This window comes from Alexandromys fortis, unplaced genomic scaffold, assembly GCF_014885135.2.
Source record: "Alexandromys fortis isolate MF-2015 unplaced genomic scaffold, M_Fortis_MF-2015_v1.1 scaffold_118, whole genome shotgun sequence".
NCBI classification, from domain to species: Eukaryota; Metazoa; Chordata; class Mammalia; order Rodentia; family Cricetidae; genus Alexandromys; species Alexandromys fortis.
The window spans coordinates 4,500,068-4,517,318 of record NW_026068010.1 but is presented as its reverse complement, the minus strand read 5'-3'; the positions used below and the strand labels follow the sequence as shown (position 1 = coordinate 4,517,318).

Below are 17,251 nucleotides of genomic sequence, written 5' to 3'. Positions count from 1 at the left end.
TTTTTTTCCCCTTCGTCTTTTTTTTTTTTTTTTTTTTTTTTTTGGTTTTTCGAGACAGGGTTTCTCTGTGGCTTTGGAGCCTGTCCTGGAACTAGCTCTTGTAGACCAGGCTGGTCTCGAACTCACAGAGATCTGCCTGCTTCAAGTGCTAAAATTAAAGGATTAAAATTTAAAGGATTAAAATGTGCACCACCACCGCCTGGTTCAGAATTTGGTTTTCTTACAGTATTTTAAACCTGATCATCAGCCCCTTTGTTAAGGTGATATATAAACCATGATCTTTGATGATGCTACCACCATTGGTTTGTTGTGCTTTGACCTATGCCCAGAAGAGATGTTGAGCACACTGATGTATGTGTACATTCTGAGCCCACTGAACGTCTATTCTTTTTATCATGTTTTACTTCATCTTTCTTCCATCCTTGAAACTAGTTCTTCTTAGATATTCTAGTGAAAAGTAAGTCTGTCACTTTCTACTAAATATTAAAACTAATGGCCTGCCAGATGGCAGACTGGGTGAAGGCACTTGGTGCTAAGTCTGAAGACATGAGTTTGAGCCCCTAGAACCCAAAGAATGAAACCACTATACTTGCCCATTGGCATGATCCCCCCCACATGCATGCACATGTGCACACGATTACACAAATAATTGTTAAATTTTTATTTTTTTAAATGAGAGATAATTAAGAAAGGTATTAAGAAAGCAGAGTAGGCTAAAATCTGCAAAATAAAAGATGCTTTAAGTTTTAAGAAGAATTTTAACGCCAGGCAGTGGTGGTACACACTTTTAATCCCAGTACTTGGGAGGTATAGGCAAGTATTTCTCAGTGAGTTCGAGGCCAGCCAGGGCTACAAAGAGAAACCCTGTCTTTTAAAAAAAAAAAAAGAATTTTGAGGTGTTTTATATGTATGAGTGTTTTTGCCTGCATGCATGTCGCTGCACCATGTGTGTGCAGGTACCAGTGAAGGCCAGAAGAGCGCATTGAATCCCCTGGAACTGTAGTTAGAGTTGTTGAGTCTTCGTGGTTGGGAGTTAACCCAGCTTCTCTCTGGAATAGCTGCCCCTACACTTACCCTCTGAACCATCTCTCCAGCCCCTCACAGTAAAAGTTATTGGAGAAAATTACAAAGTGGTACTTTGGTGCACTCATGAATTTTAAGAAATAACCTTTCTGATGCTAAAATTGGTGTGGATAGCTCAAATTAGTCACAACATTCCACTAAGCAATGGCCCTAACATGCTTCAGTTCTCTGAAAGCTGAGAGAATGAGGTAGCTCCAGATAGAATGTCTGAAGCTAGCAGAGGCTGGTTTATAAGGGCTGAAGAAAGACACCATCTCTAACAAAAGTGGAAGCACATTGAGGTTGATGGCAACTGGTGACTTTTACATTGAGCCTAGTGCTTGCTTCCTGAATTCAGAAGTCCTAGGGCTATTAGTCATTCGGAAGCTGCTATCTGTGCTGTCACCAGGCCTGCATCGAGACCTGCTGAGAAAGAGCATTCCTTGCTGTAAACCTGGTATAAATACATGAGATTGTTTTCCTCGTGCCTACTCAAAATCCATTCTACAGCACGTGACTCAAGGAGTAATTCAGGCTTTCAAGTCTGACTTTTAAAGGAACACATGCAAGGCTCTAGCTGCAGGAGTGAGTCCTTTTGTGAGTCTTACCAAAGCAAACCAGAAAGGAGGAAAGGACTCGTCAGAAGAGGTCTCTGAGAACATTTGTGATTCACAGGAGAAACAAAATTTAGGAGTAGACTTCCATCTCCAGTGATGGAATAGCAAGAGAACTAGAGTTAGAAGGAACTTGAAGAAGTGGCTAACCACAGTCTCCTGTAAAAATGTGACAATTGGGGGTTGCAGTTGCTTTGGATAGATCATCAAAGGAAAGTTCCAGGAGAAATACGAGTATTGGTAAAACAACAGCAGACAATTTAGAATATTGTATCAATTTAGATGGTAAATAGGCCTTTGAGAGGCTAGACTTCAAAATTTTTAAATAAGTCATGAACCGAACGCTATCAAACAGCATCACGTATTAAACGGAAGAGTCAATCAATATGCTATCATTTTAAGATACTGACATGGATCCCACAACCACCAGCAGCTACCACCCTGATCAGCAGCTGATTGGTATCAAGACAGAACTCAACAGCAAAAACAAGTTGTTTCAAGTCTAGATGGTCATTAGTTGTTTTTTTTTTTTAAGTCACAAGTACTCTCTATGTACATTTAAAAAATAATGATGCTGCCAGCAGTGGTGGCCCAAGTCTTTAATCCCAACACTCAGCAGAGGCAGGCGGATCTCTGTGGGTTCAAGGCCAGCCTGGTCTACAAGAGCTAGTTCCAGGACAGGCTCCAAAACTACAGAGAAATCCAGTCCTCGAAAAGCAAAACAAAAACCAACAATCCTGGGTGGTGGTGGTTAATCCCCACACTCAAGAGGCAGACGCAGGCAAGTCCATCTCTGAGTTCAAGGCCAGCCTGGTCTACAAGAGCTAGTTCCAGGACAGGCTCCAAAACTACAGAGAAATCCAGTCCTCGAAAAGCAAAACAAAAACCAACAATCCTGGGTGGTGGTGGTTAATCCCCACACTCAAGAGGCAGACGCAGGCAAGTCCATCTCTGAGTTCAAGGCCAGCCTGGTCTACAGAGCTAGTTTGAGGACAGCTAGGGCTATACAGAGAAACCCTGTCTTGAAAAAAAAAAAAAAGCCATTATGTCCTTAAAAATTAGACCTCATCTGCTAAGAATCCAGTCACAAAAGTGAACTAGTATAGTGTGAACAGGATATACTACAATCTAGTGTAAACATGTCTTCTGTATTTGGCAAAACCAAAATGTTTGTGTGATTTGCTCTCTTAGAAAGGTACAGAATCAAGCCTCAGGAGCTGTAAGACGGTTGTCATTGGGAATGTTCACAAGGCGCTTGTGGGAGCTGCCTCAGAGATACTTAAGGCCATTGGGAGATAGAAACTTCCAGTATGCTTTAGAATTTCAAATAACATGATGTGAAACTGCAGTTTTGAGCAAGTGACCTAGTTTTCTGAGATTTCCTTACAGATGATAGTACCTTAATAACATTACAGTGGGGTGGTATATGTTAGTGTCTCAGCTGAACTCTTTAACAGTTTAGTAATGAAGTACTGTAATGTTGTTTGCCTGTTTGTGATCACTTCTTTAAAAATTATTATGTATAGTGTTCTGCCTGCTTGTATACCTGCACTGCAGGCCAGAACAGGGCACTGGATCTTATTACAGATGGCTGTGAGCCACCATGTGGTTGCTGGGAATTGAACTGGGGACCTCTGGAAGAGCAGCCTTCATCTCTGAGCCATCTCTCTAGCCCCTATGATCACTTTTTAATGCTTGAAATGCTCCAAGTATGGGCAAAGGGGAGAACAAACTAGTTAGCGATGCTGTGAAAGGCCCAGAAGAGCAAAGTTTGATTTTTTTCATTATAATTTATCAAAGTTATTTATCATACTGTATAATAATTCAATTTTTTAAAAATATTTATTTATTATGTATACAATATTCTAACTGTGTGCATGTCTGCAGACCAGAAGAGGGCACCAGACCTCATTACAGATGGTTGTGAGCCACCATGTGGTTGCCGGGAATTGAACTCAGAACCTTTGGAAGAGCAGGCAATGCTCTTAACCACTGAGCCATCTCTCCAGCCCCCAATAATTCAATTTTTAATAGTGTACATTTTTTAAAAGTTTTTATTTTTATGTATGTGTTTTGTTTTATATGTGTGTGTGTGTGTGTGTGTGTGTTTTGCCTGCCTGTATAACATACATATACTACCTGTGTAGGCTGGAAGAAGGCATCAAATCCCCCTGGAACTGGAGTTATAAGCCACTGTGAGCAATAGTGTAGGTGCTGGGAACTGAACTAAAGTTCTCTGAACGAGCAAGTTCTCTTAGCTGTTGCACCATCCCTCCAGCCCCTATATGTTCCCTTTTTATGAGCACTGGTAAGATTTCTTACACCTATTTTGTGGAAAAAACAACATAAAATCCATATTTTAGTAGGATCCTATGAAATTGCTATTCTTTTTGAGGCTGGACAATTCATATGCCTAGTTGTTTGTAATTTTTTTTTTTTATTTTCAAGACAGGGTTTCTCTGTAGCTTTTTTTTTTTTTTTTGTTTCCTGTCCTGGAATTAGCTCTTGTAGACCAGGCTGGCCTCGAACTCACAGAGATCCACCTGCCTCTGCCTCCTGAGTGCTGGGATTAAAGGCGTGCGCCACCACCGCCCGGCTTGTTTATAATTTTGTATGATGGGAAAAAATTATTTAGGCTGTCGCTTATGAGAAACCCTGTCTTGAAAAAAAAACAACAAAGCAAAACAAAACAAAAACCAGGTGGTGGTGGTGGTGCATGCCTTTAATTTCAGCATTCGGGGACAGAGGCAGACAGATCTCTGAGTTTGAAGGCAGCCTGGTCTACAGAGAGAGTTCCAGGATAACCAGGGCTAATCTGGGGGAGGGGAAGGAGGGTTGACTTTAAAGCTTAATGAAAATGAAAATAGTGAGCCGTCTTTTCCTGTCTCTTGTCTTTCATGGAAGAGCACCCAATCCACAGTACATAATGTTCTGTGTGATGTTCATGTACCCATGTGAAATTGCTAGTTAATTGCAGCCTGGGCTTCTGTGAATGAGTCATTCAAGAAGGGAACATCAGATTGAGCAGACTCAGGCTCTTTCTATAAACAGCTACGGAAGTGACACAGTTGTCAGAAGATTCAGCAGACAGGTGAGCAAGCCTGTGCAGGAGGGCAGGAGAGATGCTCATAAGATACTAGAATGTAATCATTATCAGCCTTTTTGCTTTTTAAAATTAACTCTGCTCTGAATTTTTTTATAATGTGCCAGTGTTCTTGCTTTACTTCTTAAATTCTGAAACTCAGAACTAGGAAAAAATATTTAGAAATGGTATATAAAAACATGACTGTATTTGTTCATGTGTGGTATATACATTTGCAATTTCTGTATTTGGGAGGTGGAATTAATACAATTGTAAGTTTGAGACCAGCTTGAACTACACTGGGAGACCTTGTTGCAAAAAAAAATCATATTAGTAGGAAGATCCATATAGCATTCAGTAGAGAAAGGAAATCAAGAAAGGATAGCTTATCAGTTTGTATTAGTCATTAAGACCTTACAAGCAAAATGTGGGTCAGTTCTTATAGTATAGATTTGATACAGAACTCCAGAGGTGGGGGAAGAGTACACGCAGATGTGTAGTCTTTGAATTAAACCCAGAGCTTATACCATGCTAATAACACACTCTGCCACTGAGCTACATCCCCAGCATGTGAAGAAATGTGTGCTTATAAATTCATTCTTTTTGGAAGCTAGGTAGACTCGCTGAAGACACAGCTCATGGTAGATCCCCAAGCCTGAAGTGGTGGGCATCTGTCCAGGCTTGCTTTGTTTGGCTGTACACTGTGGTTTTATGGTAAGGGTTTAATTATTGTGTTTTAAATTAATACTATTTTTAATTATGTGCATGTATGTCAGGATATGTGTGCAGGTGCCTGCAGAGTTTGGAGATGTTATATCCCCCTGGTGCTGGAGTTACAGGTGGTTGTAACCTGACTGATATGGGTGCTGGGAACTGAACTCGGGATCTTCTGATAGAGCAGAAACTTCTCATCTATTGAGCCCTCTCTAGGCCTTTCTTTCTTTCTTCCTCCCTTTCTTTTTTTCTTTAGACACTGCCTCATGTAGTCCACGGTGTCCACATACTCACCGTATAGCTGAGCATAACCTTGATCACGTTCCTCCTGCCTCTGTCTCCTGGGTACTGGCCTTACGGGGATGCACCATAACAGTCAGCCTGGGAGAGGGAATTTTTAGGTTGGACTAGAATCTTCTTTCTCTATCTTGATTGTTCTTGAAAGACTTGGAGCTTGGTAGGGTAGGAAGTCAGCAGAGGAAAATTGCTCAATTTATTCTGGCTTTAGTTGTAAATGCTTAGCAGAGGTATAAAGATTGAACCCATATACCCAACCAGGGAAGAACGTGGGAGTATAGACTGAGTGGAGACTGGGAAAGTGACCAGGCCCAGGAAGAGAGAGCCTGTAACTATGCGCACAACGGAAGTGTGGAAGAGAAAAATGCCTTTGTGTTTTGTTTCAGTTTTGAGACAGTCTCACTATGTAATCTAGATTCCCTGGAATTTATTATATAGCCCATGGTCGCCATAAACTTGTGGTGATCCTCCTGCTTCAGCCTCCAGAGTGCTGGAATTATAGGCGTGGGCTACCATCACAACTCAGAATGCTTTTTTTTTGTTGTTGTTTTTGTTTTGTTTTCGAGACAGGGTTTCTCTGTAGTTTTGGAGCTTGTCCTGGAACTAGCTCTTGTTGACTAGGATGGCCTTGAACTCACAGATCCACCTGCCTCTGTCTCCAGAGTGCTGGGATTAAAGCTGTATGCCACCAACACCCAGCTCCTTACTTATCTTTTAATACTGTACTAGAATTAATTGGCATTTATAAATTCTCTGCTGGATAGCCATAAAGAAGCCCGTCAAAGAACAAGAAGTGAGATAATGTGAGGCCTCAAAACTGATTGAAGGACATTTACTGGGCTTGAGAAGTCATGCCATTGGGGAGTTCTTAGCAGAGAGATAGGATCACTGGCTTTAGCGAAGCAAGGATGCAGGCAGGATTATTAGAACCTTTGTAGTAACTCATGTGGTATAACTGTGACTCAAGTCCAGAGTTGGAGGCTAGGGAGATGGCTCAGCTGGTAAGAACACACACTTGCTGCACAAACATGAAGCACTTAGTTCAAATTCCCAGAACCCATGTGAAAAATCAGATATGGTCATGTGCACCAGTAATCTTGGAAGCTAAAGGGTTGATATCAAAGGATTACTGCGGCTTGCAGCCTGCTGGCTTGGCTCCAGGTTCAGTGAGAGACCCTGCCTCAGGGTAGTAGGGTGAGAGAGAAAGAGAACAGAATATCAATGTCTTCCACTGGGCTCTGCTTGTACACATGTACACAAACAACTTTCAAAAACTATTACCATGAAATTAAGAGGTGGAAGTGTAGCTGGGCAGTGGTGGTACAAACCTTTACTTCCAGCACTTGGGAGGCAAAGGCAGGTAGATTCCTGAGTTGAAGGCCAGCCTGACCTAGAGTGAGTTCCAAGACAGCCAGGGCTACAGAGAGAAACCCTGTCTTGAAAACCAAAAAGAAAAAGGTGGAAGTGTGAGGGGAGGAGACAGGTTATTGAATGAGATAAGTAATCAGTATGAGAAATAGTGAATTGGGGTTTACTGTGGTCTCGGTATTCAGCAGGAGGGCACATTTGGGAAGGAAACAGTTCAGGACATGTTAAACTTGAGGTACACTCTAGACATCCAGACACAGGTGTGTTCATCGTTCAGAGCAGTCTGAGCTGGAGGTACAAGTGGGCAGAGTCTGTGAGGCAGAGACAGGTGCCTACTGTTTGGTGTATATGGTAGGAGGCATCAGTGAGCCTCAGCCCCTTCCACTTAGTGTAAAGGCTATGCTAGACTTGACAGAAGAGGCTTCCCTTCCCAAAGCTGGGGAGCTCCCCTTACAGCTTCTCTTGTCCTGCATTTGAAAATCTGCCTTTCATGCCATCCGAAAGTCCTGCTCTAGAGAAGTGGTTACAGATGAGATCATGAGCCAGACCTGGGGAACCACCTAGGAAGTCCTTGAGATGTTCCACAGAAGTGAGGCAAGGTCTTCTGTTTTAAATAGGTATTTCTCAGTCTAGTTAAGAGTGGCCTTTTAACTTTTCCCATGGCCCAGAGATGTAGTTCAGTTAATAGAGGGCTTGCCTGTCATGTGCAAACCCCCAAGTTCAAAACCAGCACTACACAAAACTGGTGTGGTGCCTGCCTGTAATTGTAGCGCTTGGAATATGAAGGCAGGAGAATCAGAAGTTCACAGTCATCCTTGACCACATAGCAAGCTTAAGGCAGTCTGAGTTACCTAAGACCTTGTCTTTTAAAAAGTTCACACATGATAGTTTACTTTAGTACACTAAAAGTGAGTTACCAGGAAAAAAGATTAAAATACAAGTCAATACACAAAACTGTAAAATATCTTACCCAATACACATGAAATTACTGTTAAATTCTTTAAAGCCTTTTTTTTTTTTTTAAGAGCAATGCAACCACAGCTTCTTTATCTTGTAAATAAGTAGCAAAACTCTCCCCATGTTAACATCTGTATGGTAGCAATTTAAGTTGGCCTGTTAGTAACAGTAGAAAAAGGGCACCTCTGAGTATTTTACCAGTTAGGACGCTAAAGACATCAGCCTGGCAGCCCTGGTTTGGCAGCTGCATAAGATTAAAGGGCCTATTCTAATGGATAAATGTCTGCCATCTTAGCAGTGTAGTTTTCTGCCTATCTGCTGGTGCTCTGCTTTGGGGACACTTTAGTATACTGATCTTGGTCAGGTATGCTTACCTTAGCGGCTGCATGTTTAATCAAGTTGGTTATTTGTCTTAGCTTTATAGTTGCTGGGGTGAGACATCTCTCGCGGTAGAGTGGTTTCCGTCACCTAGCGTTCCAGATCCTGTGACAGAGCATCAGCTCTTAGTTTTCAACTGTCCAGCATCTAGGTTAGGAGAAACTAAACCTGGCAGGGTGCGGTACACACCTGTCAGCTGGCACGTGGGAGGCAGAAACAAAAGGATCACAAGTTCAGAGCCTGCCTGGCTTACACAGAGAGTTCAAGGTGACTTAGTGAGACCCTGTCTCCAAAAGCAAAGCATACAAGGGATGGCACCAGCTCAGTCACAGAGGAGAGGGTTTGTCTAGATTGTGCAAGACCCTGAATTGATTCCTTATTACTGGAAAAAGAAACAGAAAAACTAAGTTTCCTAGCACAGGAATCTCTCTGAATTTGTGCAACTATTAGTTCCTTCCCAGGTAGTGCTCTGTCCTGGTCCTGAGAGAGCCATCATTCTCGTGGCTGTTCCTGTTTTCTTCTGTTAGAAAGCACCAGCGTGGAAGATGGGGTTCTCCGGAACTTCTGTTCCCTTTTCTATTTTAGAAGGCATGAATTTTGCTTAGAAAATGGGTTTGCCCATGCTCCTTTTCCTTGTTTGTCTCTGAGGAGTAGGAATCTGCCTTAGTTGGTTCATTCTCTTCCCAGTCCTTCCCTCCCTCCCTTTCCTCACATGGGGCTGACTTGTCATGTCTTGAATACTGCAAGAGCAGCTGACAGATTCAAGAGGTATCTTGAACTCTGAGTGAGGAGTCTGACAAGATGGTTCTTAGGAAATTGGTAGTGTTTCTGCTTATTAACCCGACCCTTGGGTACAGTGAACAAGTGTCTGATTTTCTCACCAGAGAAATCTAGCTAATGTCAGAAAGGAGGTCAAAAGTGGTAGCTTGGCATATGCCTCTATGGAAAATCAAACCAAGATGATTTAACAGTACGGGGGGCCTGTCTGCCAACCAGCACATCTGTTCTCTTCCTGTTTCAGAACTCCAGGGAGGCTGCAGTTGCTGCATGAAGACAGTGGGGAGTCAGTGGTCAGCAGTGACAGCCTAAGATTTCCTCAGTATAAGAAAACATACATGTTCCTGGGCTGGAGAGATGGCTCAGTGGTTAAAAGCGCTGTCTACTCTTCCAGAGGTCCTGAGTTCAATTCCCAGCAACCACATGGTGGCTCCAAACCATCTGTAATGAGATCTGGCGCCCTCCTCTGGCGTTTGGGTATACATGGAGGCAGAAAGTTGTATATATAATAAATAAATATATCTTTAAAAAAAAGAAAAAAAGAAAAAAAAAAGAAAGAAAACATGTTCCTTTTGAGATACCCATGCTTTTGGTTTCATATCTGAGCTAGAGAGCAGCGCCATTCCTGCCAAGATCCACTAGTCTCCACAGGTCTGGATGGGAGGAAGAGTACAGCTAGCTTGTAAGAAACTCAAGGGAGGGGGCTGGAGAGATGGCTCAGTGGTTAAGAGCATTGCTTGCTCTTCCAAAGTTCCTGAGTTCAATTCCGGTGGCTCACAACCATCTGTAATGAGGTCTGGTGCCCCCTTCTGGCCTGCAGACATACAGACAGAATATTGCATACATAATAAATAAATAAATATTTTTTTAAAAAAAAAGAAAGAAACTCAAGGGAGGGGCTGGAGTGTTGGTTCAGTGGTTAAGAGCAACTGGCTGCTTTTCCAGAGGTCCCAAGTTCAGTTCCCAGCAACCATATGGTGGTTCACAACTATCCATAATGAGATCTGGTGCCCATTTATGGCCTACAAGCAGAACACATAATAAATAAACCTCTGGGGGAAAAAAAAGAAACTCAGGGAAACAGGAGTGGCTTTGGAAGCACGCTTTGGAGAGGGCTGTTGTAAGGGAGAGTTGATGGTATGGATAGTAACCAGTCAAGATGCAGCTGGTTACTATCCTAGAGAAGGAATCTGGGGCCTCTTTGAAGTCCTCGTCATTACCCTGTTAGTTGATAGGTCTGTAGAAATTCTGAAGAATCGGGCTACATAATTAAAAAGGAGGAGGGCTCCGTCTGCCTAATGATAAGTATTTCAGTTTTTTTGGATTTGTTGTTGTTATTGTTTTGCTTTGTGGGTTTGACTTTTTTTGTTGTTGTTGTTTTTTGTTATGTTTTTCAAGACAAGGTTTCCCTGTGTAGCCCTGGCTGATCTGAAAGTCACTGTGTATATACTTGACTGGTCTCAAACTCAGTGATCCTCCTGTCTCTGCCTTCCAAGTATTGGGATTAAAGGCATTGCCACCACTGCCCAGCTTGCTTGCTTTCCTTCCTTCCTTCCTTTCTCCCTCCCTTCCTTCCTTCTTCCCTCCCTCCCTCCCTCCTTCCCTCCCTCCCTTCCTTTCTCTCTCTCTTTCTATGATTTATTTTATATGCATTGATGTTTTGTGTGCATGTATGTCTGTGTGGGGATGTCAAATCCCCTGGAACTAGAGTTGCAGATAGTTGTGAGCTGCCATGTGGGTGCTGGGAACTGAACCTGGGTCCTCTGGAAAAACAGCCAGTGCTCTTAACTGCTGAGCTATCTCTCCAGTCCCAGTATTTCAGTATTCTTACAAGTTAGGACCGCATGTTAGCCCTTTGATGTCTGGAGCAAGTGGAGTCTCAGAGAACCGAGATGACAGTAATTGATATAAGTGAATAGTGCTCCTCTCACCAGTGGAAGCTTAGAATTACCCTTTAAACCTTCCCTGGGTCCAGTAGAGAGTGGCTTCACACTGGTAATGTTAATAACTAATGGTTAGATGTATTTCTCTGTCTCCCAGTTTTGGCAGTAATTGGAACAAACGTACTGGGGGCAACGAGAATTGGTTGATGTTGCAGTCAGATATATTAGTGGTAGGACTGAGGTCCTGGAGGTCACAGCTGGGCCCATGGGGAAGCCAGAGAAACTGCTTACGTCAATGTCTTTAGAGAACAAGAGAGTTTAATTTATTCATTTCTAGGGTTAGGAGCTAGGACATCTTGAAAAGGGAATGAGGGGACAGTCACAGGAAGGGACAGACTGTTGTGACAGATAGTGCCACTTGATGCTTGATGTATTATATCTAATTAAAGGTGCAGGCTTCAAGCAAGTGTTGAATATAGAAATGATGGACAGTATTGGGGGTAAAAATTATATGAAAACTTAGTACAAATTATGTTGAAAATGGGAGTTGGGTCTTTTGGAAACAAACAAGGTAATATTATTGGCAATTGTTCTGAGGTAAGAATTAAAGGCAAGAGAATATTATAGAGACATCCAACTGAAAAACTGTGTTGAGGAAAGTTCAACCCTTGCTGAGTGTAGCAATGACAGTACCACAAACCCTTCAATTGCTGTCAAGAAGGGAGACCACCGTTTTCATGATACTACAGGTTTGCACTGTTTGTTCTGTTACTGCCCCAGGCATGACTTGTACATCATGTTACACTGACTAGGGCAGTGAGGGAATAAAGAAAAGACAGATGGATAGATGGATGGACAGACAGAAAGCTAGGATCAGGTTGTTCAGACTCCTGGCTGCAAAACCCACAGCACCCTGGAAACTTAATGTGTTTATTGTAGAGTTGAATAGAGAAGTCAGAGTTACTGCTTCAATTGGGCATGGAGCGAGCAATGAGACAGGTTTCTCTAACTCAGCGGGGGAAGTCTCTGTAGGGCGCAGTCTTTAGGCAGTAAACATTGAGGAGAGGAAAGCTAGTGTAGATATTTTCTGCACACACTGTCAGCACTCACATTTGGTCCCCCAGGAAGGCTTTGCCATACTTCCCCGCCTCACCCCAGGGGAGCAGCTCTCATGTTTCTCCATGGGTCTGAGGCTCTGGGGACTGACATATCCAGTTCGTGTCAGTACACACAGTGTTTTCAGGACTTCACTCGGTCAGGGCTTTCTCTGCTGTCTACAGTGTAGAAAGAGAATACATTTTTGTTTTCTCCTGCAGTACTGTTTTTTATAGATACCGATATCCATATTGATTTCCAGTAAGTAGTATGTGACAGGCTACAGAACTGGACTGTTAGTGCTAACTGTGTGGGGCATCTCTTTCAGGGCTCCTAGACAGGAAAGGGAAGTCCTCAGAGCTGAACCCACTTGCAGGGGGAGGACCTAGAGTCTCGGGACTCCTTCCTTTCGGGCACTCTTTCTCAGCCTTAGGTCTTGCCACTACGTATCATGTGGAGTAATAGCTGGTAGGTTTAATGGTTCACCAGGGTCAGCCTGCCTGTGAAGGGAATTCACATAGGCCCGAAGGCAGTTCGGCGAAGGTTGATTTTCTTTATATATTACAAACATGGAACATGATTGAAAATAGATTCCCTTTCAGCCACTTGGTTTTGTACCTACATTCTAAATAAGAAACCTTGACATGAAACTTCTCTGTAATTTGGTTTTTGAAGGGACAGAAACACCAACTCAGCAATGCCCAGAAACTATTATCTTGTAATACTTTTTTTTCTTTTTTAAATATTTATTTATTTATTTATTTATTATGTATACAGTGTTCTGTCTGCATGTATGCCTGCCTGCCAGAAGAGGGCACCAGGTCTCAAAGATGGCTGTGAGCCACCATGTGGTTGCTGGGAATTGAACTCAGGACCTCTGGAAGAGCAGCCAGTGCTCTTAACCTCTAAGCCATCTTTCCAGCCCCTATCTTGTAATACTTTATGAATGATTCTGTTGATACTGGCTACTGATAGAATCCAGGGAAGACTAAAGCCATAAACATGTTATTCACATGGATACTTTTAGTTTCTTATACAATTGGAAGTCAGCCAGCCATGTGTTTAGCTCAGCAGCCCTAGGGGCAATCTCCAGTACCAAAAAAATAACACCATCACCAGCAGACCCCAAAGCTCTGAGTGTGTAGCATAGTAGAGTACATAGAGATAGGCAGAAGTCAAAGCTGGAGGACAGGACAACCAGGAAACGTGCAGTCCAACTCTGGGGGAAAACTACAGAAAAATGGCACTGATTCTAGGGCCAGTGACTTCGACCTTTTGGACTTAGAGGATACATAAAGCTGCTGATAAGATCAAAGAAGTCAGCTGGGCCATCACAAAATTCAGTTTTAAGATCACTTCCCAGCTATATATGTGCTAGGGTCTTCCTATGAAACAAACAGTGAAATCTGTGAACAGGAAAAAAAAATAAAACCAGATTTATGGCTGGGTGGTGGTGGCACACGCCTTTAATTCCAGCACTCTGGAGGCAGAGGCATTTCTAAACTCAAGGCCAGCCTGGTCTACAGCATGAATTCCCGGACAGCCAGGGCTGTTACACAGAGAAACCCTGTCTCAAAAAACAAAAACCCAGATATATTCTGAAGCATGGCTTAAAGCTGTGTTGCTCCATCTGTGCCATGAGAGGAGAAAAAAATGTGCTGAGCAGCTTCTGCAGGTGGGAGATGCTTCATCTGAGCATTCCTTGGGCTGGAAGAACTCAGTCAGCTGTGACTGACATGAGCAGAAGTGCCCCAGGAGCACGCTGTGGAAGAGCTGGCGGGCCTGCCGTGTTTTTAAACACACAACCTGTACGTAAGTTACATACCAACCGAATAAATAATAAGGAACAGTGGGGCAAAGGTCTGATCTTTCCAGGTCTGGGTTACCTCACTCGGGATGATTTTTTCTAGTTCCATCTATTTACCTGTGAATTTCAGGATTTCATGTTTTTAACAGCTGAGTAACACTCTGTTGTGTAAAGGTACCACATTTTCTTTACCCATTCTTCTGTTGAGGGACATCTAGGTTGTTTCCAGTTTTGACTGTTAGGAATAGAGCAGCAGTGGATCTGGTTCTGGTAGAGACACAGCAGCAAGTGTCTCTGGTAGGATGGAGCATCCTTTGGGTATATGCCCAAGAATGGTGTAGCAGGATCTTGAGGGATCCTGCTTGTAGCATCATCTAGTTGAGGAATCACACCACTGATTTCCATAGTGGCTGTACAAGTTTGCACTCCCTCCAGCAATGAAGGAGTGTTAGCCTTATTCCACATCCTCACCACCATGAGCTGTTTTTTCTCTTATTGATCTTAGCCATTCTGTCAGGTATGAAATACCAAAACAGTTTTGATTTGCATTGCTCTTTAAATCAAATTTAGTTGATTTGCAACTAAAACTGTTGAACATTTCTTTAAGTATTTCTTAGCCATTTGAGTTTTTTCTTTTGAGAATTCTGTTTAGATCTGTACCCCATTTTTAATTGGGTTGTTTTCTTGGTATCTTCTTGGGTTTTTGTGTTTATATAATATATATTGTATATATATGTAATATAATATATACACATATATATTAGATATTAGCCTTCAGTCAGATGTGTAGTTGATAGAAGTCTTTTCCACTCAGTAGCCTGATACTTTATCTGAATGGTGATGTTCTTTGCTTTGCAGAAGCTTTTCAGTTTCATCAAGTCCCATATATTACTTGCTGAACATAGTACCAGTGCTGATGATGTTGTGTTCAGAAAGTCTTTTCCTGTGCCAATGAATTCAAGGTTTTTCCCCATTATACTGGCTAATATTACGCCAATTTGACCTAAGCTAGAATTATCTGCAAGGATAGGGAACCTCAATTGAGAAAATGCCTCCATAAGATTCAGTTGTAAGGTATTTTCTTAATTAGTGATTGATGCAGGAGGGCCCAGCCCATTAGTTGGTGCCATCCCTAGGCTGGTGGTCCTGGGTTCTATAAGAAAGTAGACTAAGTAAGCCATGGGAAGCAAGCCAGTAAACAGCACCCCTCCCCCTCCATGCCTCTGTATTAGCTCCTGCCTCTAGGTTCCTTCCCCCGTTTGAGTTCTTGTCCTGATCTCCTTCAGTGATGAACAGTGATATGGAAGTATAAGCTGAATAAACCCTTTCCTCCCCAACTTGCTTTTTGGTCATGGTGTTTCATTGCAACAATAGAAACCCTAACTAAGACACCCACTTTCTCTTCTATCAGATTCAGTATATCTGGTTTTATGTTGGGTCTTTGATCCTTTAGGAGTTAAGTTTCATGCAGGGTGCTAAGTGTGGATCTATTTGGATTCTACACACAGTCATCCAGTTTGACTAACACCATTTGTTGAAGATGTTGTCTCCCTCTGCCACCCGCAGTGTGTATTTCTGGTTTCCTTATCAAAAAACTGTTGTCCTTAGGTGTGTGGATTTTTACAGCTGGGTCTTCTTTTTATAAACTCTGAGGCGTGACTAATGCCCCCGAGGAACTTCTCATTCGCTAAAATAGATGCCACATACTCTGCACACCAAGTCCCTATGGAATACAATTGGCCTTTTTTTTTTTTTTATTAACTTTTGCTGCCTTTTAAGCCAGGTTGTCCAACTCAGCAACTCCACTCCACTATCAGTAGCCTGCAGGAACTCTGTTCCCTCAGGCGCTGACTCTTTCAAAGCTACTAAGTAGGGAACTTATCTAAATCTCTGTCCCTCTAAAGAATCCAAGATTCAAAAGTTGCTGCCGAATTCTGCTCTTCAGAGAAGCTGAGTAGCAAGTAGCTCACCTCCTCTCTTCTTGTCTCTCCAGAAGCCCCTGCCTCCTTGCCCTCCCTAAAAAATTCCTCTCCAAAATGGGCAGTGTTAGCACATGCCTTCAATCCAAGCACTTGGGAGGCAGAGGCAGGCAGATCTTTGTGAGTTATCTGGACTTCAACTCCCTCAGAGTGTGAGAAACGGCAAAAGCAGCTGGCTGTTTGGACAGTCACCCAAGGTTATTCTGTATGCAATGTTGGGGCATACATCTTTGGCCTACAGGCCTAACATATCTGACAGATTTTTCTATGAAGCAGGATTTTTGATGGACTGTCCCTCCTTGTCTTGTTATGGTTTTACAATGGATCTGGATCCATTGTTTCTCTTGATTATATATTTTTCATCCCTGGAACCAGGTGTGCTCAGGTAGTAAATCTTTAACTTCTCTTTCCTTGGTGTAATCAGGGGGGCATAATGGGGTTTCTTGTGTGAGGAGTAAGCAGGGATATCGTTCTATATGGTTCCACAGTGGCAGAGAATCTTTCCAAAGAAGTATTGGTTTAAAGAGCCTGCCATTGTATTATACATTTATATCCTTTACCAAAGCCCACACAACATTTCCCAAACAAAAAGGCCTAAGGAAACTCCTATAATGTAGTGAGAATCATTAAAATTGAAAATAAAAAGGTGGTTGGAGAATTGTGACCCACAATGTCAAAATGCTGGAACTTTGTTAAGCAGCAGTGGTTGCCATGTCATCCACACCCATTGATGATATAAAAGCACTGAATGCAGATAGACTAACAAAACCTACATAGAGCTACTGGAAACAGAAAGTATCTCTCATGGCCTGAAGGCAATCTAAGGAAGAACTCTTTATAGTACAGTATTGGTGATGCATTTATACAGTGACAGCACACGGAAGATAGACTCACATACATCAAAAACACCTAGAAATATCTGCAAGTTCTCAGTGGATAAAACTATTGTCTATCAGATGGCTAAGTTTTGTGTTAACTTTTTAATGTTAAAATAAGGATGACAAGAGCCGTGGTCATTGGTAAGCTGTCCTTATTCAAGTGAATAATCCCCCATGCTCATGCACAAAACTGTAATAAAACAGTGGAACACAGAAAGAAGGGAGGGGGAGGAAGGTGTTGTGGGAAGAAAGGGTTTGGCAGGAGTGAAAGGGACAGGAGGAATAGGTGTGAATACAGTCAGAAAGCTTGCATAAGTTTGGAATTCTAAGCAAATAAATAGAAAATTAAGATGCATTTTT

At 42.4% G+C, this 17,251-nt stretch overlaps 1 protein-coding gene across 9 annotated transcripts in view; it reads left to right on the top strand.

Moving 5' to 3' along the window:
- N4bp2l2 (NEDD4 binding protein 2 like 2) overlaps positions 1-17,251 on the top strand; it is a 92,210-nt gene that overhangs the window by 34,708 nt on the left and 40,251 nt on the right. The window contains exon 7 of one of the 9 annotated variants that reach the window (XM_050161926.1): positions 9,494-9,773. The exons of the other annotated variants lie outside the window; for them this stretch is intronic. Coding sequence (XP_050017883.1) covers positions 9,494-9,758 — 265 coding nt within the window. The 3' untranslated portion in view covers positions 9,759-9,773. Of the gene's footprint in view, positions 1-9,493; positions 9,774-17,251 lie in introns of those variants that run through there. 9 annotated transcript variants of the gene reach the window in all.